The 23431-nt window shown below is 40.2% G+C and overlaps 1 protein-coding gene, 1 long non-coding RNA gene and 1 pseudogene across 5 annotated transcripts in view; 2 read left to right on the top strand and 1 right to left on the bottom strand.

Annotated features, from left to right (window-relative positions):
• The window catches only part of USP30 (ubiquitin specific peptidase 30), a 37093-nt gene extending 13875 nt beyond the window's left edge, over positions 1 to 23218 (top strand). For 2 of the 3 annotated variants that reach the window (XM_053588584.1, XM_053588582.1), the window contains 9 exons: positions 2874 to 2972; positions 3821 to 3866; positions 5328 to 5422; positions 17083 to 17142; positions 17640 to 17726; positions 18587 to 18667; positions 18764 to 18983; positions 21497 to 21617; positions 22503 to 23218. In XM_053588584.1, the coding sequence (XP_053444559.1) occupies positions 2874 to 2972; positions 3821 to 3866; positions 5328 to 5422; positions 17083 to 17142; positions 17640 to 17726; positions 18587 to 18667; positions 18764 to 18983; positions 21497 to 21617; positions 22503 to 22764 (1071 nt within the window). In that variant the 3' untranslated portion in view covers positions 22765 to 23218. The remainder of the gene's footprint in view (positions 1 to 2873; positions 2973 to 3820; positions 3867 to 5327; positions 5423 to 17082; positions 17143 to 17639; positions 17727 to 18586; positions 18668 to 18763; positions 18984 to 21496; positions 21618 to 22502) is intronic. The other variant, XM_053588583.1, reaches the window with a different exon arrangement.
• Positions 392 to 1509, top strand: LOC128583928 (activated RNA polymerase II transcriptional coactivator p15-like; annotated as a pseudogene). The gene has a single exon (XR_008379587.1). The product of XR_008379587.1 is annotated as an activated RNA polymerase II transcriptional coactivator p15-like (transcript).
• Positions 19464 to 22629, bottom strand: LOC128583929 (uncharacterized). The gene is made up of 3 exons (XR_008379588.1): positions 22516 to 22629; positions 21211 to 21316; positions 19464 to 19604 (listed from the first exon to the last, which is right to left on the bottom strand). It is a non-coding gene; the product is annotated as an uncharacterized LOC128583929 (long non-coding RNA).
• Positions 23219 to 23431: the final 213 nt, after the last annotated feature.

Raw genomic sequence — 23431 nt, 5'->3', positions numbered from 1 at the left:
CGTTCCACTGAGAGAAGAAGCCACGGTGGAACCCTGGAGCCCTCTGCATGGCTGTAGCATGTAGAGAACGGCAGGGAAGCCAGGGCAGGGAGGGTACCAGTGGAGCTTGGCAGGGAGCAGCACGAGTCAGGCTTTTATTGTGTGTGCCTCAGAGCAACTGGGGGGGTTTGAACAGAAGCCCGGTTTGATCTGACTTATATTCAAAAAGAAAGGCTGTAGGGGCAAGAAAGGAAGGGTAAGCAGTGAAGGCTGCAGTTGTCTGGACCTGAGATAGCAGAGCTGTGATAGGGGTTGAGGCAGGGAGCTGGAGAGGCCTCAGGGATTAATAGGGGTGGAGCCTGCAAGACTGCTGAAAATTGGCTGGGAGCAGGCAGGGTTTGAGGGGCTGGGATAGTTGATCAAGGAGTACCTTCCAGAGGAGGAGCTCGCAGACCTGAGGAATGAGAAGGTCTGGGCACAGCCTGAGATGGGAATAAACTTGGTATCTGCAAGGAATGCAAAAGAGACCAGGGGCTGGAGCATTGTGAATGAGGGAGAGGGTTCTAGGAGGAATGTTGGGCCCTCCCACAGGAGCTTTGTAGGTCAGGAAAGAAGAGTAGATCTACTCTAGAAGTGAAAGCCATAGGAGAGGTGAAAGCAAAAGAGTAATGTCATCTGTCTTTAAAAGTCTGCTCCAATGACTGTGTGGGAAGAAGGACAAGAGAGCAAGTGGAGGGCCCAGAGAGGCCTAGCACTGGGCATGTCCTGTCCCTCCAGGAAGAGTGAGGCGTGGCTTTGGCTTTTAGGAAAGTCTGTTTGAGTTGATTCTCAAAGAATAGTCCAGTCAGTCACGAGCGAGCGAGCAGGAGGGTGCAAGACTGCAGAAGCAGAGCAATGCCGAAATCAAAGGAACTTGTTTCTTCAAGCTCTTCTGGCAGTGATTCAGACAGTGAAGTTGACAAAAGTTAAAGAGGAAAAAGCAAGTTGCTCCAGAAAAACCTGTGAAGAAGCAAAAGACTGGTGAAACTTCAAGAGCTCTGTCATCTTCCAAACAGAGCAGCAGCAGCAGCAGAGATGATAACATGTTTCAGATTGGGAAAATGAGGTACGTTAGTGTTCAGGACTTTAAAGGGAAAGTTCTTATTGATATTAGAGAATATTGGATGGATCCAGAAGGTGAAATGAAACCAGGAAGGAAAGCTATTTCTTTAAATCCGGAGCAGTGGAGCCAGCGGAAGGAACAGATTTCTGACATTGTGATACAGTAAGAAAACTGTAAAATCCGAGCCATACAAAACCTGTACTGTTCTAGTTGTTTTAATCTGTCTTTTTACATTGGCTTTGTTTTCTAAATGTGCTCCAAGCTATTGTATGTTTGGATTGCAGAACAATTTGTAAGATGAATACTTTTTTTAAATGTGCATTATTAAAAATGTTCAGAGTGAAACTAATTGTCAACTTTATTAAGGAGAATTGCTTTGTGCCCACAACCCATGTAAAATAATAAAATGTAAAACTACAAAAAAAAAAGAATAGTCCTGACATTGGATCCAGCAATCCCATTTCTAGTACAGCCAGAAATGTTATTCGTAGTATCCAAAAAGTAGAAGTAAACCAAGTGTTCATCAACAAATGAGCAGGTAAACAAAATTTTTATACAATAGCTATTATTCAGCTATAAAAAGAAGGAAATTCTGCAATATGCTGTAACATGGATGAACCTTAAGGTCATCATTCTAAGTGAAATAAACCAGGCACAAAAGGACAAGTACTGTGTGATTCCACTCATCTGGGCTACCTAGAATTGTCAGGTTCACAGAGCTAGAAAGTAGAATGGTGGCTCCTTGGAGCAGGGGGATGAGGAATTAGTGTTTCATGGGGGTGGGGCTTCAGTTGGGGAAGATGCAAAAGTTCTGGAGGTGGTTGGTGATGATAGCTGCATAACAACATAAATGTACTTAATGCTGTAAAACTATGCATGTAGAAATGGCTAAGATGGTGAATTTTATGTTATAGGTGTTTTACCACAATTGAAAAAAAAAAAAAGTCGGCTCAGTGCCTGTAGCCCAGTGGTTAGGGCACCGGCCACATACACTGGGGCTGGTGGGTTTGAACCTGGCCCGGGCCTGCAAAACAACAATGACAACTACAAGAAAAATATAGCCGGGTGTTGTGGCAAGTGCCTATAGTCCTGGCTGTCTGGGGAGGCTGAGGCAAGAGAATTGCTTAAGCCTAAGAGTTTGAGGTTGCTGTGAGCTGTGATGCTACAGCACTCTACTGAGGGTGACATAATGAGACTTTGTCTCCAAAAAATAAAAAAAGTCTTCCTTGGGCAGTGCCTGTGGCTCAGTGAGTAGAGCACCAGCCCCAAATACCGTGGGTGGTGGGTACAAACCTGGCCCTGGCCAAACTGCAACAACAACAACAACAAAAATAGCCGGGCGTTGTGGTGGGCGCGTGTAGTCCTAGTTACTTGGGAGGCTGAGGCAAGAGAATCGCCTAAGCCCAAGAGCTGGAGGTTGCTGTGAGCTGTGATGTCATGGCGCTCTACTGAGGGCGACAAAGTGAGACTCTGTCTCTTAAAAAAAAAGGAGTTCCTTTGGAGTCAGGTAGATTGGAGGTCATGGGCCATCTCCGTATAACTAAAGCAGGCTAAGGACCTGCTGTCATAGGGCAGCCACCAGCTTTCTCTCTTCCTCTCTCCTCTTAGGCCTCTCAGTTGAGGGTTTTGTGACAGTATCTAGGACACAACTGTTTCCATTTCAAGAGCTGGGCCTGGACAGCAGATTCTGCCCATATTATCCGTATGGGGTCTGCTTGATGGTCTACCCAGGGCTGATTCTGTGCTGCCTTTGCCTCCGTGGCCTCTCTGAAGGTGCTTTGCCCTTTGACAGGATGCTCATGAATTATTCCATGTCATTACCTCATCACTGGAAGATGAACGAGACCGCCAGCCACGGGTCACACATTTATTTGATGTACACTCCCTGGAGGTAAACTATCAACATTTTCAATATATTCAGAGCAGCTTGTGTATATTTAATAAGCATAGGAATTGCAAGTATAATCCTTGTACAGCCTTAAACTACAACATAAAATTTTAATAAAAATCAATAGTGGGGTGGTGGCTCCCATAGTGGGTAGGGCGCTGGCCACATACACCAAGGCCGGTGGGTTTGAGGGTTCGAACCCAGCCAGGGCCTGCTAAACAACCAAAGACAACTGCAAAAAAAAAAACAAAACAGCTGGGCATTGCTGCGGGCACCTGTAGTCCTAGGGAGACTGAGGCAAGAGAATTGCTTAAGCCCAAGAGTTTGAGGTTGCTGTGAGCTGTGACGCCACAGCACTCTACCGAGAGCAACATAAAAAAAAGAAAAATCTGTAGTGGAAGCGAAGCCAGGTGCAGGTCTTAAACTACATACTTGGAGTTGGTGACTTTGGTTAGGGATCTCAAGGCTGTTTAAAATGATTTGCTGCTGCAATTTGTGTTGGCTTTGATAAGAAAGAATGTATTATTTTTTCCTACTTAATAGAGGAGAATGAGAGGCTATAGAAATACTAAATGAGTCCTTATTTCCCTTTAATGGTATAAATATTTGAGAAATTGATAAAAGTTAACTAGTAAAGAGGGAAAATATTCTAGACGGAGGAAGGAATACAGTGCATATGCATAGTAAACAACCAGAAAGGATAACTGAGGCTACTTTTAGAAACAGGGGTTTTGTTAAATGTTGATTCAGTGGTGCAGTCAGCACTGAAATTTGGTAAGATTTCAGGGTAGGTGAGGGTGATAAAAGGAACTGTAATTGGGTTTTCAGTTTTTCTTTTTTTTTCTCAACAGCAGCAGTCAGAAATAACTCCCAAACAAATAACCTGCTGCACAAGAGGTACTTGTTTTCCATTGAAATATAATACTTTTAAGATGTGTACTTTTTAGATACGACAATAATTTCCTTGTTTTAAAAAGATTTTTTTTTTTTTCTGGTGATATCCAAGCTTGAACGGTGATGTACTTGCAAAGGAATTTGTGTTCTGGAAACAACTTCAAATGATTTTCTTGATGTTCCCCCACACCTGCTCAGTTTCTTCTAAATTGACTTATTTGTGCTTCAAACAGGGCTTTCTTTTTACCTTCCTGAATTGATTCTGGGAAGAACTTAAGATGAATCTGTTGAGTCCTCAGCATTTCCGCTTTGTCTCCTTAGAAGGAAATTGTTTTTTTCTTAAATAAAAAAATAAAATTTAACACATTTGCATTAGTAGTAATAGGAACAAATATTTTTTCAACCTGTACTGTGTGCCAGCCATTGCAGTATCTCATTTAAGCCTCATAATTCTCTGAAGCTCATGATACTAGGGGTAATGGGATAATAATTATCCTCATTTCCCATCTCCAGAGCCTGTTTTTCTCACTAGTATTTGTTCCACTAACCCCACTCTTAGACAAAGAAAATCCCAGTTCTTCAGAACTTGCTTATTCTGATTATTTCAGAAGTTTATCTTGCTTTATGGAATGTCAACTTGTGGTATCCTTTTGATATCGCAAACCTTTTAAGTATATATTTGTAAAAAGTTATTATTAATCACAAATTCTTTTTTAAAATGTGGCTGTTGGCTCAGCACCTGTAGCTCAGCGACTAGGGCGTCAGCCATATACACGGAGCTCGCGGGTTTGTATCCAGCCCGGGCCTGCCAAACAACAATGATGACAACTACAACCAAAACAAAGTTAAAAATATGGCTGTTCCCATTACACAGAAACCCCATGTAAAGATCTATATAAATTTTCCTGTGAAGAAATGGGATGTCTTGGGCGGTGCCTGTGGCTCAAAGGAGTAGGGCACCAGCCCCATATACCGGAGGTGGTGGGTTCAAACCCGGCCTTAGCAAAAAAAAAAAAAAAAGAAAGAAATGGGATGTCTTTTTGACGGAGGTCAATGAGAGAAACTATTTCAATGTACTTTCTTTTTTTTTTGTAGAGACAGAGTCTCACTTTATGGCCCTCGGTAGAGTGCCGTGGCCTCACACAGCTCACAGCAACCTCCAACTGCTGGGCTTAAGTGATTCTCTTGCCTCAGCCTCCCGAGTAGCTGGGACTACAAGGCGCCCGCCACAACGCCCGGCTATTTTTTGGTTGCAGTTTGGCCGGGGCCGGGTTTGAACCCGTCACCCTCGGTATATGGGGCCGGCGCCTTACTGACTGAGCCGCAGGCGCCGCCCTTCAATGTACTTTCAAGAACATTTTTTCCCAAAAGGGAATTTCTACCACCTACTACAAGGGAGGGTAAATTTTGAGGTTGGTGCCAAAGGGCTAAAAGTAACATATCAAAAGATGTTTCTTATTCCAGGGTCGCCTCATCCCACATCCAATCACTGGAAGTCTCAACATCCTTTTCATGGAAGACTCACTAGTAACATGGTCTGCAAACACTGTGAACACCAGGTAAATCCAATACCAGCACAATGCTTTATTTCCTGACGAGGTTTTAAGTTAGTATTCATGAGAGGACCTAGACAGTGTGGATTGACATATGTCAATGGCATTTGTGATTGGGCTTTCCACACTTAGTGACTGACCTCTCCCCTTTGGTAAGTGCCAGTGTGTCATCTGATCTTTAGATGACATCTTCTGCACCAAGAAGAGCAGAACTATTATAGACTGCCAGGATTTCAAGTCCTAAGGTTGGGTCAGTGCTCTCACAGTGGACACAACAGATTCTAGGGCTATTTTTTCCCCTTTGGCTTTATAGTTTTAAAATAATTTTTTATTATGGAAATTTCCAGCATCATAAAAAATAAAGACTTGGGGCGGCACCTGTGGCTCAACGGAGTGGGGTGCCGGCCCCATATACCGGAGGTGGTGGGTTCAAACCCGGCCCTGGCCAAAAACTGCAAAAAAAAAAAATAAAGACTTGTACAACTGTCACCTTAATCAATTTTAGAACATTTTCATTATTCCCTCCCCTTAAAAACATCCTTATACCCATTAGCTATCTCTCTTGTCCTTTCCGTCCCCTGACAACCACTAATCTACCTCTGTCACTGTGACTTTGCCTATTCTGGACATTTCATATAAATGGAATCATACCATATTTGGCCTTTTGTGTCTGGCTTCTTTCATTTAGCATAATATTTTCAAGGTTCTTCCATGTTATAACATGTATCACTACTTCAGTCCTATTACAAATTATATTGCATTGCATGGATTTACCACATTTTGTATATCCATTCATCAGTTGATGAGCATTTGGATTATCTCTACTTTATGGCTATTAAGAATAATGTTGCTGTGAACCTTTATATATAAGTTCTTGTGTGGATATATGTTTTTATTTCACTTGGGTATATACCTAGGAGTAGAATCACCAGTTCTTAATGGTAACTCTATGTTTAACCTTTTTAGGAACTGCCAGACTATTTTCCAAAGTGGCTGCACCATTGTACATACCCATCAGCAGTGTATGAGGGGTTCCAATTCCTCTACAACCTCACCAGCACTACACTATCTGATCTTTTCTTTTCTTTTAGTGTTTTTTATTTTTTTATTATATTTTATTTTTTGTAGAGACAGAGTCTCACTGTACCACCCTCGGGTAGAGTGCCGTGGCGTCACCCAGCTCACAAGCAACCTCTAACTCTTGGGCTTATGCGATTCTCTTGCCTCAGCCTCCTGAGCAGCTGGGACTACAGGCGCCCACCACAACGCCCGGCTATTTTTTTGTTGCAGTTTGGCCGGGGCTGGGTTTGAACCCACCACCCTTTGGCATATGGGGCCGGTGCCCTACTCATTGAGCCACAGGCGCTGCCCTGTATTTTTATTTTTTGAGACAAGAGTCTCACTTTGTTGCCCTGGGTAGAGTGTGGTGGCATCATAGCTCACAGCAACCTCAAACTCTTGGGCTCAAGCAATCCTCTTGCCTCAGCCTCTCAAGTAGCTGGAACTATAGGCACCTGCCACAACGCCTAGCTGTTTTTAGAGGCAGGGTCTCATTCTAGCTCAGGCTGGTCTCCAACTCCCGAGCTCAAGCAATCCACCTGTTTCAGCCTGCCAGAGTGCTAGGATTACAGGTGTGAGCCACCGCACCTGGCTATCTGATTTTTTTTAATATAGCCATCCTAGTGGGCGTGAAGTACTGTCTCATTGTGGTTCTCCCCTCTGGCTTTATTGAGGTATAATTCACAAATAAAAATTAAATATATTTAAAGTGTACAAGTTGATGATTTGATATACGTGGTGGTTGCCAGGGGCTAGGGGGTGGGGAGTGGGGTGATATTGAATATATGATTACCACAATCATGCTGAAGCCAATTCACGTATCTATCACCTCATGTGGTTACTTTTTGTGTATATGTGGTAAGAACACTTAAGATCTACTCTCTGACATGTTTCAATGATCCAATACAGTAGTCCCCAACCATTTGGCACCAGGGACCGGTTTCATGGAAGATAGTTTTTCCACAAACTGGGGGTGGGAGGGATGGTTTTGATATGAGCAATTGATTTATTATGATGTCTGTGCAGTCAAACCTTTCTGCTAATGATATTCTCTATTTGCAGCCACTCCCTAGCACTAGCATCACTGCCTCAGCTTCCCCTCAGATTCTCAGGCATTAGATTCCCATAAGGAGCTCACAACCTAGGTCCCTCGCATGCACAGTGCTATGAGAATCTAATGCCACTGCTGATCTGGGAGAAGGCAGAGGTCAGGTAGTGATGTGAGTGATGGGGAGCAGCTGTAAATACAGATGAAGCTTCATTTGCTTACTTGCCACTTACTTCCTGCTGTGTGGCCCGGTTCTTAATAGGCCATGGACTGGTACTGGTCTATGGCCTGAGGGTTAATAATGCAGTATTATTAACTACGTCACTATGCTGTGCATTAGATCTTTGGAACTTATTTATTTTATATGGTTTATACCTTTAACCAATGTCTCTCCATTCCCATTCTCCAGCCCCTTTCAACCAATTCTCTGCTATGGTACATACGGTACGTTTGTTGTTTTCTCCTTGGCTTATTTCACTTAGCATTAATTTAATGTCCTCTAGGTTCATCCACGTCGTCACAGATGACAACATTTACTTCTTTTTTAGAGGTGAATAATATTCCACTATGTGTGTGTACACACACACACCACATTCCTTTTTTTTAATTACTTTAAAATATATTTTTATCATTTTTAAATTAAATCATAAACAAGTAGTTCATGTATACATTAATGCATTTATGGGGTACAGTGTGCTGATTTCATACAGAATTTGGAATGCTTACATCATACTGGTTAAAATATCCCTTACCTCATTTACTTAGTTATTGTGTTAAGACATTTATAGTCTATACTTAATAGATCTGACATGTATCCTTGCAATATGCACCACAGGTGTGACCCTTCTTTATCCCTTCATCTGTCTATGGACATTTAGGTTGCTTCCATATCTTGGCAAATGTGAATCATGCTTTAATGAACAGAATGAACATTGTGGTACAAGATACTTCTTTGAGATCCTGATTTCCTTTGGATATATACCCAGAAGTGGAATTGCTAGATTGCATGTTAGTTCCATTTTTAACTTTTTGAGGATCTTCTGTATTGTTTTCCATAATGGCTGCACCAATTTACATCCCACCAACAGGGTACAAGAGTTGTCTTTTCTCCACACCCTCACCAGGACTTGTTACTTCATCTTTTTGATAATAGTCATCCTAACAGATGTAATAGTTCATTGTAGTTTTAATTTGTATTGCCCTGATAAGTGGTGATGTTGAGCATCTTTTCATATATCTGTTGGCCATATGTATGCCTTTTTTTTAATAAATGTCTATTCAGGTCCTTTGTACATTTTTTAATTGTGTTGTTTGTTGCTATTGTTTTATGTGAGTTCCTTATATGATTTGGCTATTAACCCCTTATCAGATATATGGTTTGTAAATATTTTTTTGTATTCCATAGGTTGCCTTTTCATTTTGTTGATTGTTTCCTTTGCTGTGTCATTGTGATTTTGATTGACATTTACCCTGATGACTAATGTGTTGAATAGTTCTTTTAAAATAAACTTCATACATTATAATTCCTTAATGTTTCTTACATATTTTTTAATCTATAAGTTGACTATTCATCTCTCATTTTTTCCTTGGATTTTATTTATGTTTTGATGCTAGTAAAATGAAATTTAAAGATTTTTATTTTCCAGTTGTTTGCCACTAGTATATAGAAGATTGTCTATCAACATTGTATCTTGAGGTCTTACAAAAATTAATTTATTCTAGTTTTGTTGTAAGGTACTTTGGAATTCTTTATGTATGTAAACAATCATGTTACCTGTGAATGGAAATAGTTTTAGTTCTTTCTTTCCAATCTTTATGTTTATTTTTTCTTTGTCTTATTATCCTGACTAAGACCTCTGGTACAAAGTTAAATAAGAGTGGTGATAGCAGACATCCTTGCCTTGTTTTAGATCATCTGAAGCAAATATTTGGTGTTTCATAATTAAGTCATACCGAGGGAGTTCCCTTCTTTTCCTAGTTCGAAGAGAATTTTTGATGTAATGAATAGTGATTGAACTTTGTCATGCTTTTTCTGAATTTTGAGGGATGATTATATTTTATTCTGTTAACGTGGTGAATTATAGTGATTAATTTTTCTAATGTTAAACCAGCCTTGCATTTCTGGGATAAACTCCACCCCTACTTGATTGTGATGTATTATTTTTTTTATATATACTGGATTTGATTTGCTAGTATTTCCTAAAGCTGCAGTCCCCAACCCCTGGGCCATGGACCAGTAGTGGTCTGTGGCCTGTTAGGAACCAGGCACATGGCAGGAGGTGAGCAAGAAGCAAGTGAGCGAAGCCTCATCTGTCTTTGTAGCTGCTCCCTATCACTTGCAAAACCACTTGAACTGCACGTCCTGTCAGATCAGCAACAGCATTAGATTCTCATAGGAGTAAGAACCCTACTATAAAGTGCACATGTGAGGGATCTAGGTTGTGGACTCCTTGTGAGAATCTAATGCCTCCCATTCCCCACCCCAAGTCTATGGAAAAATTGTCTTCCATAAAACTTGTCCCTGGTGCCAAAAATATTGGAGACCACTGTCCTAAAGGATATTAGTATCTGTGTTTATGAGAAATATTGGTCTTATAGTTTTTTTCTCCTATAATGTTTTTGTTATAAGATTTATGTTAGCCTCATAAAATAAGTAGTAAATGTTCTCTCTTCTGTTTCCTGAAAGATTTTGTTTAATATTTGTATTATTTCTTTCTCAAATGTTTGCTAGAATTTTTTCTTTCCTTAGTTCTATTTTGCTGAATTTTTAAACACTTTGTCATTGGGAATAAGCACATGTATTATAATACGTTGACTCTTACTGTCTTTGATAAAATGTCCCTCTTCATCTCTGATAAGAATTTTTGACTTGAAATGTGTTTGAATGAGGGATGCAAGGCTGGTTTAACATATGCAAGTCTATAAACGTTATCCACCATATTAACAGAGGCAAAAATAAAGATCACATGATCCTCTCAATAGATGCAGAAAAAGCATTTGATAAAATCCAGCATCCTTTTCTAATTAGAACACTGAAGAGTAGGCATAGGTGGCACATTTCTAAACCTGATTGAAGCTATCTATGACAAACCCACAGCCAATATTTTACTGAATGGAGTAAAAGTGAAAGCTTTTCCTCTTAGAACTGGAACCAGACAAGGTTGTCCTCTGTCACCTTTACTATTCAACGTAGTGCTGGAAGTTCTAGCCAATACAATTAGGCAAGACAAGGAAATAAAGGGAATCCAAATGGGAGCAGAGGAGGTCAAACTCTCCCTCTTTGCTGACGACATGATCTTATACTTAGAGAACCCCAAAGACTCAACCACAAGACTCCTAGAAGTCATCAAAAAATACAGTAATGTTTCAGGATATAAAATCAATGTCCACAAGTCAGTAGCCTTTGTGTACACCAATAACAGTCAAGATGAGAAGCTAATTAAGGACACAACTCCCTTCACCATAGTCTCAAAGAAAATGAAATACCTAGGAATATACCTAACGAAGGAGGTGAAGGACCTCTATAAAGAAAACTATGAAATCCTCAGAAAGGAAATAGCAGAGGATATTAACAAATGGAAGAACATACCATGCTCATGGATGGGAAGAATCAACATTGTTAAAATGTCTATACTTCCCAAAGCAATCTACCTATTCAATGCCATTCCTATCAAAGTACCTACATCGTACTTTCAAGATTTGGAAAAAATGATTCTGCGTTTTGTATGGAACCGGAAAAATCCCCATATAGCTAAGGCAGTTCTTAGTAATAAAAATAAAGCTGGGGGCATCAGCATACCAGATTTTAGTCTGTACTACAAAGCCATAGTGCTCAAGACAGCATGGTACTGGCACAAAAACAGAGACATAGACACTTGGACTCGAATTGAAAACCAAGAACTGAAACTAACATCTTACAACCACCTAATCTTTGATAAACCAAACAAGAACATACCTTGGGGCAAAGACTCCCTATTCAATAAATGGTGTTGGGAGAACTGGATGTCTACATGTAAAAGACTGAAACTGGACCCACACCTTTCCCCACTCACAAAAATTGATTCAAGATGGATAAAGGACTTAAATTTAAGGCATGAAACAATAAAAATCCTCAAAGAAAGCATAGGAAAAACACTGGAAGATATTGGCCTGGGGAAAGACTTCATGAAGAAGACTGCCATGGCAATTGCAACAACAACAAAAATAAACAAATGGGACTTCATTAAACTGAAAAGCTTCTGTACAGCTAAGGAGACAATAACCAAAGCAAAGAGACAACCTACACAATGGGAAAGGATATTTGCATATTTTCAATCAGACAAAAGCTTGATAACTAGGATCTATAGAGAACTCAAATTAATCCACATGAAAAAAGCCAACAATCCCTTATATCAAAGGGCAAGAGACATGAATAGAACTTTCTCTAAAGACGACAGACGAATGGCTAACAAACACATGAAAAAATGTTCATCATCTCTATATGTTAGAGAAATGCAAATCAAAACAACTCTGAGATATCATCTAACCCCAGTGAGAATGGCCCACATCACAAAATCTCAAAACTGCAGATGCTGGCGTGGATGTGGAGAGAAGGGAACACTTTTACACTGCTGGTGGGACTGCAAACTAGTACAACCTTTCTGGAAGGAAGTATGGAGAAACCTCAAAGCACTCAAGCTAGACCTCCCATTTGATCCTGCAATCCCATTACTAGGCATCCACCCAGAAGGAAAGAAATCCTTTTATCATAAGGACATTTGTACTAGACTGTTTATTGCAGCTCAATTTACAATCGCCAAAATGTGGAAACAGCCTAAATGCCCACCAACCCAGGAATGGATTAACAAGCTGTGGTATATGTATACCATGGAATACTATTCAGCCATTAAAAAAAACGGAGACTTTACATCCTTCGTATTAACCTGGATGGACGTGGAAGACATTATTCTTAGTAAAGCATCACAAGAATGGAGAAGCATGAATCCTATGTACTCAATTTTGATATGAGGACAATTAATGACAATTATGGTTATGGGGGGGGAACAGAAAGAGGGAAGGAGGGAGGTGGGTGGGGCCTTGGTGTGTGTCACACTTTATGGGGGCAAGACATGATTGCAAGAGGGACTTTACCCAACAATTGCAATCAGTGTAACCTGGCTTATTGTACCCTCAATGAATCCCCAACAATTAAAAAAAAAAAAAAAACCTATAGCCATAGTATGTAAGTGCTTAGGTAAGATGGAAAAGGCATTAGATTCATGGTGGGAAACAAGAACAGAACATGTCCCAATGAAAGCTGTTGGGTTCAGCAATTAAATGCCTCTGTCTCAGGCATCTATTAGGGGTTTTTGGAACATTTCTCTGTGGATAGGGAGGACTGTTGTATATGCAGTGACTCCCCAGTAGCAATGAGCAAGTTAGGCACCCAAATCTTGGTTCAAAAATACCATTATCTACTAATCAAACTTGGACTACTTGGAGTAATGTATGATTCTAGGAACAGAGAGACAAAGTACAAGATGAGCTGGGAATATTTCACCATTCTAGAAAGTAAGAAATTGCTCAAAAAATGGCAGGAGACATGCCAAAAAAGAAATATCGAAAGAATCAAAGAAGCAGCAGAAAACTTATAATCATATTTTCATGATTCAACCAAGCATAATTGATGGATGCCAATCTGGATACTTACACGCTTCCAAAGTAGCTACCTAGAGTTTGTTTTTTGTTTTTTTTTTTGTAGAGACAGAGTCTCACTTTATGGCCCTCGGTAGAATGCCATGGCATCACACAGCTCACAGCAACCTCCAACTCCTGGGCTTAAGCGATTCTCTTGCCTCAGCCTCCCGAGTAGCTGGGACTACAGGCGCCCACCACAACGCCCAGCTATTTTTTGGTTGCAGTTCAGCCCAGGCCAGGTTTGAACCCGCCACCCTTGGTATATGGGGCCGGCGCCTTACCAACCGAGCCACAGGTGCTGCATGAGTTTATTTGGTTTTAAAGGGAAAATAATGTGTTTAAAATAGAGAATCCTGGCAGATAACAACCTTAATCTATTGATCAATGTTAACCTCACCAATGGTACAAATTGCACCTTTGATGTGATGCAAAGAGATGCACATCACATACGTAGAGTTGCTAACAAAAATGAGCAACTTGAATCTCCATGAGGAAACTGACACATCCAAGCTAAGGCTTATTTTACAAAGTAACTGACCTGTACATTTCAAAATGTTAATGTATGAAGGCAAAAAAGACGGAGGAAATCTTCTAAATTACAGAAGATTGAAGCAATATGAATTAAATGCCATGTGTAATACTGGATCCTAGACAGGGGAAAAATTGTTTCCTAGGATGTAACAGAGATAAATAAAAGATATTACTGGATAATTGATAAAATTTGAATATGGGTTGTGTATTAGATGATAACATTGTATCAGTGCTAAATTGTATGAATTGAGTAATTATATTGTGGCAAGTCAGGTAAAAATAAAAATGTCCTTAGAAAATAAAAAAAAAAAAAGAAATGTGTTTGAATGATTCATTTTCATCTAACTAGTGTTTCTTTGGTATATGTCTGTCTGTTCTTTTATTTTCAACCCATCTTTATATTTAAAATGTGGCTTTTGTAGACAGCATGTAATTGGGTCTTACTTTTTTATCTAGCTTAATAATCTGCCTTTTAATTGGAATATTTAGTCCATTTACATTTAATGTAAGTATTTATGATTGGATTAGGTCTGCCATGTTATCATTTGTTTTCTATTTGCCTTATATACTTTTAATTCCTCTGTTCTTCCTTTCCTGGATTCTTTTGGGTTAATCCAGTAATTTTTAGCATTTCATTATAATACTTTTGTTAGCCTTTTAGCTGTACTTTTAAGCTCTGTGTGTGTGTTTAAATCATACAGTTTTACCTTACTGCAGTTTGTTTAGAATTAATATTATAATCTTTCATGTAAAATGCCAGAAGATTGCAAAAATATAGCTCTATTTTTCTGTCCTTTGTGCTGTTTCATACAGAGTATATCAATATACATTATAAACCCCACAGTACCTGTGGTAATAGTTTTGCTTTAAATACTTCTGTGTGTTTCAAAGAAAGTAAGAGAAAAAATACATTGCTTTACCATTTTTGGTGTTCTTCGGTCTTTCCTGTACATCCAAGTCTGTTGATGTTTTTCCTCAACAGCCTAAAAATATCCCTTTAACATTTCTTGTAGGTCTGTTGGTGGCAGATACATTTAGATGTTATTTATATGAAAATGTTTTTCTTTTGCATTTGTTTTTTAATAACATTTCTGTTGGATATAGAATTTGGGTTGACAGTGTTACTGTTATTTTGCTTTATTTTAAATTTGTTGCTTTAAAGACATTGTTCTATTGTCTTCTGGCTTTCATTGTTCAAAGTCAGTACCTTTCATATCATTCTTCTATATGTAAAAGTGTCATTTTATTTCTGCTTACAGGATTTTCTCTTTATTTTTGTCCGTGTTGTCAATAAATAGGGTTCCCTTAGTATTTATCCTGCTTGGGGTTTGCTGAGTTTCTTTAATCTTTACTTAACACATTTATATTTTTCACCAAATTGGAAAATTTGGGGTCATTATTTTGTTACAAGAGGTTTTGTGCCCATTTTCTCCTTGGTAGTCTACTTGATATCATCCCACATGTCACTGAGGTTTTGTTCAATCTTGTTCCTCCGTGTTCTTCAAGTTAAATTATTTGTATTGACCTGTCTTCAAGTTCACTGACTCTTATCCATCCTCAGTCTCTGCCAGTCCATCAAATATTTCATTTTAATTAATTTTCTTAGTTGTAGAATTTCCATTTCCTTCTTTGCAATTATTTTCATTTGTCCTGCTGAGATTCTCCATTGTCCATTCACTATAACTATGTACAGGGTGTCCCCAAAGTCACCATACATAGGGAAAAATGGGAAATTGTAGCTAAACATACCTTTATTTATAAATTATTTATTATAAAATTTTACAAAATATTCTCTACACGTTGGCCACTGCTGTCTGCACACACAGAGTCTTCTCTCCCACTTATGTAGAACACATTCCAAGATACCTGTTTTCCTATGGGTGGCAACTTTTGGTATATCCAAAAGTTGGATATGTCCTTGATCATATGTATCTAGGAGATCCTTGTGTGCTAATTTCAACAAGTAGGTCCTTTTTTTTTTTTTTTACTTCACCATGGGTCACATTTTCCTCTTTGTGTTGTATGTCTAGTAACTTTTTATCGCATACTCATCATTGTAGTAGAGACTTTGTATTCGGTATGTTTCACTGAAGAAAAATGAACTTTGTTCTGGCAGGCATTTAACCTGGCTGCTCAAACTCCAAAATGTCTACCCTACATTGAGCAGCAAAATCTCTGCTCAGTTTTTTTAACATCTAGCTGCTGCTTTTCGCCTGGCGTTCTGGAGTCTTTCCAGTGCATGTGTGGTTCAGTGGCTAACTCTGGAACTAAACTATGGAAATTTTGAGGCTAGCTGTCTCTGTGGCTCCCTTGTTTCTGCATTTTCACCTAGTCTTTAGTAGCCCTGAACTTTGTCTTCTGACAACAAAATTCTGTAGGAACATTGCTTTTTACCACCCAGCACTGAAAAGACGGGGCAAGAAACCTACAAACACTCAAATCTTGCTCTTGGAATCCCTTGAGTCACTTCCTTTTTAATTTCTGCCTGATTTTGGTAGCTCTCCAGTCATTCAGAAAGTTTTGTTTTGTTTCGTTTTGTTTTGGTCCAGATTTTACAGTTTTCTCAAGGAGAGGTGTGCCCAGCCCAGCTACTCTGCCAGCTCCAAAAGCAGGAGCTCTTACTCTGTCTTATCATCTGCTTTTCTGCAGTTAATAATATAACATGACCATCTTTCTACATAATCATACATTCTTTAACTACATTTAATACAGTATTCCATTCTGTGAACATACTACAATTTATTTGATCATTTCCTACAAGTTTCAACTACAGTCATGTGCCACTCACAACATGGACTTTGGAGACAGTAGTGGTCCTGTAAGGTTATAAGCCCATGTTTTTACTGTACCTTTTCTATGTTTAGATAAGTTGAGATGCACAAATACCATTATATTATAGTTGCTGACAGTATTCAGTACAGTAACACGCTGTACGTGTTTGTAAGTTTGCCTAAGTATCTCTATGGTGTTCGCCTGGTGATGCTGTCACCTAATAATGAATTTCTGACATTCCCGTTGTTAAGCTACGCATGACTGCATTCTCATTTTTGCTATTATAAATAATATTGATGAATATTCTTATAGTTATGTCCATGGTTATTACCTTAGGATAAAATCACAAAATTGCTGGGTCAGGTATGTAATCTTATAGTTTTTCCAGGGTATCCTTTAGTGTTAGTATACCCCTTACGTTTAGAAGGTTGTTTTTAATAGAACTTGTTTCTAACTAAGAATGTTATATTAATGTTGGACATCTCAATAAGAAACTGTCTCATATTCATATATCTTCCAGTCTTTAAAGTTTGGAATCTAACCTGAGTCCTTTCTGAATTTTCTACAATTTCTGTTTTAGAGTCCTGTTCGATTTGATACTTTTGATAGCCTTTCACTTAGTATTCCAGCTGCCACATGGGTATGTACTGATCTATGGTTTACTTTGGGTTTCTTTGGAGATATTTCAACCTGAAAAGGCTTTGAGGCATTTATATGACTCAGGTACTACGTGTTATTCAGACACACAGTTAGTTGAAACTTATCTTTAATGTGTTGTACCACAGCCTGATTATAAAAGAGAGGAAGGTAGATGGCTTTTCTCTTACTACAGAAATTTTGGCTTTTTGAATGCGCACAAACACACATCCCCTCACACGTTCTTAATTTCAAAGGTACTTAAAACAGTGTGAAGTCCATATTTTCTGCTATATTACAGCCTCATACTTGTGAATCTGTCAGTAGTATCCACCTAGAGTGGTTCGAGCCTCACATTTGTTCAGGAAATAGCCAGTTCTGTCTGTGAAACTTTATTGCCAGTATATACCAAGTTAAAGCTCTGGGATTCACACTGCCATCTGTTCATAGTTTCATTGTAGCTCTCCTTTGAATTGTAATGGTTTTCTTCTCATACTGTAGGGTCATCCGTTAACCCTGGACCACTGCCTTCACCACTTCATCTCCTCAGAATCAGTGCGGGATGTTGTATGTGACAACTGTACAAAGGTATGCATTGAACCCCCTCAGGGTCCTCTCCCAGCTGGCCTGTGTGCTTGTAAAGCACTTCTCACACCGCTGTCCCTGAGCTCTTCTGACTATACCCAGTAGATCTTTTTAGGCACAACCATTTCTACTGAACTTCATTTGGAAATTGGCAGCTCATGGATCAAGTCTCTTTCCCAGATGAATTTTGTTTCCTCCCCAGAGTATTTAAAGAAAAAATCTGAATGTCATTCTTTAAGAATGGGAATCTGTCTCTTCAATTCACTATAGTCCCCTTCCATCCCATTTATTTCATACCTTTTTACTTAATGCTACCTGCCTGACTCCCCTAAGTAATCAAATTTCACCCTCTGAATTAAAAGGAATTGTACGTAACAGAATTTTTGAAGACAGAGAACAAAATAGATCACATGCCAGTGTCTGACTTTCTGTGTTGATTCTTCATTTTCTCTTCCATCCACTGTTACCGTTAAGTAATGATTAAGAGAAGGCGTCCTCAAACTTTTTAAACAGGGGGCCAATTTACTGTCCCTCAGACCATTGGAGGGCCGGACTATAGTTAAAGAAAAAAAACTATGAACAAATTCCTATGCACACTGCACATATCTTATTTTGAAGTAAAAAAACAAAACAGGAACAAATACAATCACATTGCTTCATGTGGCCTGCGGGCCAGTTTGAGGACGCCTGATTAAGAGGAATCAAGAAAACAACTCAAAAATAATTGGGCAGCCGAGTTCATTTCACCAGGTAGCAGTTAAGTATCAATTGAAGGCAGCTGTAACATCAGCGTCATTTGCATCTCTCCATGGATGACCTATTTCAGGAATTTCTGAGGAGAAATGTTGTTTCTTTTATTTCAGATTGAAGCAAAGGGAACTTTGAATGGGGAAAAGGTGGAACACCAAAGGACCACTTTTGTTAAACAGTTAAAACTAGGCAAGGTGAGCCCATGCTACACACTGTGTTGGCTTTGCTTTTAAGGACTCCACATGCCTGCTCCTGAGACAACTTCTTTCTGGTTTCTCTCCCACACATAGATCCCGCAGTGTCTGTGCATCCACCTGCAGCGGCTGAGCTGGTCCAGCCACGGCACGCCCCTGAAGCGGCATGAGCACGTGCAGTTTAATGAATTCCTGATAATGGACATCTACAAGTACCACCTCCTTGGACACAAACCCAGCCAGCACAACCCTAACCTGAAGGAGAACACAGGGCCTGTCTTTGAACCGCAGGACGGGCCGGCAGTGCCCAAACCAGGTGGGCGCTGATGAATCAGGAATTCTGAGCATAGAGAAAAGCAATTTGGCATCACCACTTTCTGGGTCCCTCATGCCATGAGTGCAGGGCTTGTACAGTGGTTGCTTAAATTCTTGAGAACAGCAGGAATGGAGGTAGAGGAGGGAAGATTTCTTTTTTTTTTTTTTTTTTTTTTGGAGAGACAGAGTCTCACTAGACCGCCCTTGGTAGAGTGCCGTGGCATTACACGGCTCACAGCAACCTCTAACTCTTGGGCTTACGCGATTCTCTTGCCTCAGCCTCCCGAGTAGCTGGGACTACAGGCGCCGGCCACAACGCCCGGCTATTTTTTTGTTGCAGTTTGGCCAGGGCTGGGTTTGAACCCGCCACCCTCGGCATATGGGGCCGGCACCCTACTCACTGAGCCACAGGCGCCGCCCGAGGGAAGATTTCTTAAAAGAAGGTAAAATTACATCGAAATGAGATGTATATTTTTAAAAACTTTATTACAGATGAAAAAGTGTAGGGAGAAAAGCTAACCATTGCAGTCTTGCTTTTCCAGTGAATTTCTTTCCTTTTTTCCTTTTTTTCTCTCTCAATGCAGTCATCTCACTTACACAGGAAATGAGGGAAGGCCGTGTCCTGGTGAAAAAAATCACTGAGCATCTTATTTGGGTTGCTATGGCTTCTTTACTGAATTATTTATCTAATTCCATTACCGTCATCATCTGAGGTTAATCATTTAATTGGGTCCTAGTTAAGGCAGGCCGCTGTCATTACCCGAGTCTTACTGATGAGGAAACTGAGGCTCCACACAGGTAAATGATTGGTTAGGGCAAACAGCATGTAGAACTGGCCCTAGAATGCAGTGTGGGGGCAGGGTTTAGAGGTGTCTTATGTGACACGCTGAGGTCCAGAGTTATACTTAAGGAAAACCCACTCACTGTAAGGGTTTACTGCCTACACACTGCCCCCAGTTAAATCAGGATTGTCTTCCTGTATCCCCGTACATTCCTCACTTAGTATTATCCTATACCCCTTTTGTTCTTTCTGCGACCACAGTCACATGGCCTAGCAAGACACTGGGGAGACTGTGTATGGCTCTTTCTCACCAGGTCATCAGATTAACATTGGGAACAACAAGGTAGGGAGCAGGCTTAGTCCTTGGCCCTTGTTTTAAAACAAGGACCTCTCCCAGTTATTTGGAAAGCTGAGGCAGAAGGATCACTTGAGCCCAGGAGTTCAAGACCAGACAGGGCAACATAGCAAGACTCCATCTCATTAAACACAAAACAAAACAAAGACCTCTTTACCCTACCTTCTTCCTCTTCTGGACTGGGATACAGGTCCATTTAACCCACTGGTTAAATTCAGCAGTGAACTACTTATTACATAAAGGCCCCTAAATATGACATTTGAAAGGAAAACACATGTAAATATCACCTTAATTATTTTATCTACATCCTTAAACAATTTTTAAATGTTGTCATGTGTTGGTATACCTTAGAGGCTGACAGAATTAAAGAAAAGATAATGTTGTGGGGCTTTTTTGAGACAGAGTCTTACTCTGTCACCCTGAGTAGAGTGCAGGGGCCTCATCATAGCTCATAGCAATTCAAACTCCTAGGCTTCAGCAATCCTCCTGCCTCAGCCTTCTAAAAAGCTGGCACTACAGGCACACACCACAATGCTAGGCTAATTTTTTTATTTTTATTTCCTATTTCTAGTAGAGATGGGGTCTCACTATTTCTCATCAGGCTGGTCTCAAACTCCTGCACTCAAGCGATCCTCCTGCCTCAGCCTTCTGGAATGCTAAGATGACAGACATGAGCCACTGCACTCAGCCAGAAAAGCAAATGTTCAGATCTGTGATTCTCAACGCAGAACAATTTTGCCTTCCCAGGGGCAGAACTGGGAGATGTCTTCTGACATTTTTGGTTGTCAAAACTATGAGACAAGGTGCTGCTGGCATCTCATGGGTAAAGGCCAGGGATGCTGCTAAACATCTTGTACAACTTAGCACATCCCCCTACAACAAAGAAGATGATCCAGCTCAAAACACTGTTAATAAGGTTGAGAAAGCCTGCTCCCTTGGGTTAGGAAGGTCAAAAGCCAGTAAATTAGTGCTTAACTTTAATACATGTTGTTCGCAAATGGAGAGAGAATCTCAAAGACTCACAAAATTGTCAAGACCAGCGGTAGACATGTCCACCATGGTGACATGCACTCTGGACACTTTGTCACTTACCGACGGTCCCCGCCTTCAGCCAAGAACCCTCTCTCAACCAGCAACCAGTGGCTATGGGTCTCTGATGACGCTGTCCGCAAGGCCAGCTTGCAGGAGGTCCTGTCCTCTATTTGAGATTAAGGCAGGCAGGGACAAAAAGGTAGGAAATATTACAAATCAGTACCACACAAAAGGAAGTTTTTTTTTTCTTTATATGGGGAATTAATTTTCAAAGTAATCAAAACCATGTTTCATTAACCCAAAGCCATTGCTAATTCTTGTTGACTCTGATTTTTTTCTCTTACAGTTCCACATCAGCCAGGGGCCCCCAAAACACAAATTTTTATGAATGGCGCCTGCTCCCCATCTTTATTGCCATCTCTGCCTGCCCCAGTGCCCTTCCCTCTCCCAGTTATTCCTGACTACAGGTGAGTGCTGTTCCAAAGCACGTTCTGCATTCATTGTAGGCTGTGGCTTCTTAGTTTCTAAAATTAGCTTCTCATAGAAATGAATTAATAGAAATTTAGAGATAAATTTTTTCTTTAATTTTGAGGTAGAATTTCACTTTGCACATTCTCATTTATTTTTATCCAAAATAGAACTCACTTTAAAAATAAGAATTATAAAAACACATAAAATTGGGCGGCGCCTATGCCTCAGTTAGTAGGGCACCAGCCCCATATATCAAGGGTGGCAGGTTCAAACCCAAACCCAGCCAAACTGCAACAAAAAAAATAGCTGGGTATTGTGGTGGGCGCCTGTAGTCCCAGCTACTTGGGAGGCTGAGGCAAGAGAATTGCCTAAGCCCACGAGCTGGAGGTTGCTGTGAGCTGTGACGCCATGGCACTCTACCGGGGTCGACAAAGTGAAACTTTGTCTCTAAAAAAAAAAAACCAAACAAAAAAACATGAAATTTACATATATGTGTGTATATAAGTATATATACATGTATAAATAAAGTATAAAGAAGAAAATTTAAAATTTCTTGGGATACCACTTAGGGAACTAATTAAATCTTTAGCGTCATCCACACTATGCAGTTGTGTGTACACAGACACACAATATGCATGTACACACACTCATGGGATCTAAACATTCATACATACATAATGTACAGAGACTCATAGAACAGACCTTTTGCTGTGCCAGTGAATGTACAACTGTATTATGATGATTGTGTGGTATTTTGTTGTATGCATGTACTATTCTATCAATCCCTTATCATTTAACGTCTAAGATCTTTTTTGTTTTTAGCCTGTAAGGCCATTTTTGTTGTTATCTATAAACCACTGGCATTTGTTCCCACTATTCAGCTCATCTACATACCTCTTCCGGCTGATGGCAGTTGTCGTCCACCATGGTGACATGCACTCTGGACACTTTGTCACTTACCGACGGTCCCCGCCTTCAGCCAAGAACCCTCTCTCAACCAGCAACCAGTGGCTATGGGTCTCTGATGATGCTGTCCGCAAGGCCAGCTTGCAGGAGGTCCTCTCCTCTAGCGCCTATTTGCTGTTCTATGAGCGAGTCCTTTCCAGGATGCACCAGAGTCAGGAGTACAAGTCTGAAGAATGACTGCCCAGCCCCTGAGCCAGAGCCAATGGCACTGTCCAAACTTCCCAGGAAGAAAGCAAAACCATGCTGCGTGTATGTGAGCAAGCAGCCCCAGTAGAGCCCTCCACCTTCCAGTGTGTTCCAAGAGTAGGCTCCACCCAGGAGCCAGTGGCCCCGACTCATACCAAATCAGTCTCCCTGAATAGCTCTGCTGGCATGCACTGGAAGGGGCTATCATGTTAGGAAAGCATTTGCTATGTCTAAAGTGTCTTTACTCAGCAGATACAGGTAATTACAAGAAACCAGATTCCAGAAGCCACTCTTTCACATTGTAATATGTCAGGTGTTCTCAGAGGAGAATTACCTTTGTCTAATCCTCTGACATTTCAGCATAGAGCTTTTACTTATAGTAAGTCCATAAAAATAGTTGACAAAAATTAGTGAAATTATCAAAGGCAACAATTTAGAAGAAAAAGTGCCTTTCACTTTTGATTGCTTTGGTAGCACATACACTCTGAAACGGCCCTTCTAAGTTACTCAAAGGGTAGCAAAGAGACAGTTAAAAGATGCCCATAGAATGCCTCTTTCCCCTTTTTGTATGCCTTGGATTCCTTCTATGTCATGAAGACTCACCTGCCAGTTCTACTCCCTAAGGAAATTCTTTTCACTACCCTGTCAGTTGTAAGTG

The sequence above is a fragment of the Nycticebus coucang genome, chromosome 4 (assembly GCF_027406575.1).
Source record: "Nycticebus coucang isolate mNycCou1 chromosome 4, mNycCou1.pri, whole genome shotgun sequence".
NCBI lineage: Eukaryota > Metazoa > Chordata > Mammalia > Primates > Lorisidae > Nycticebus > Nycticebus coucang.
This window is presented reverse-complemented; position numbering and strand designations above follow the sequence as displayed.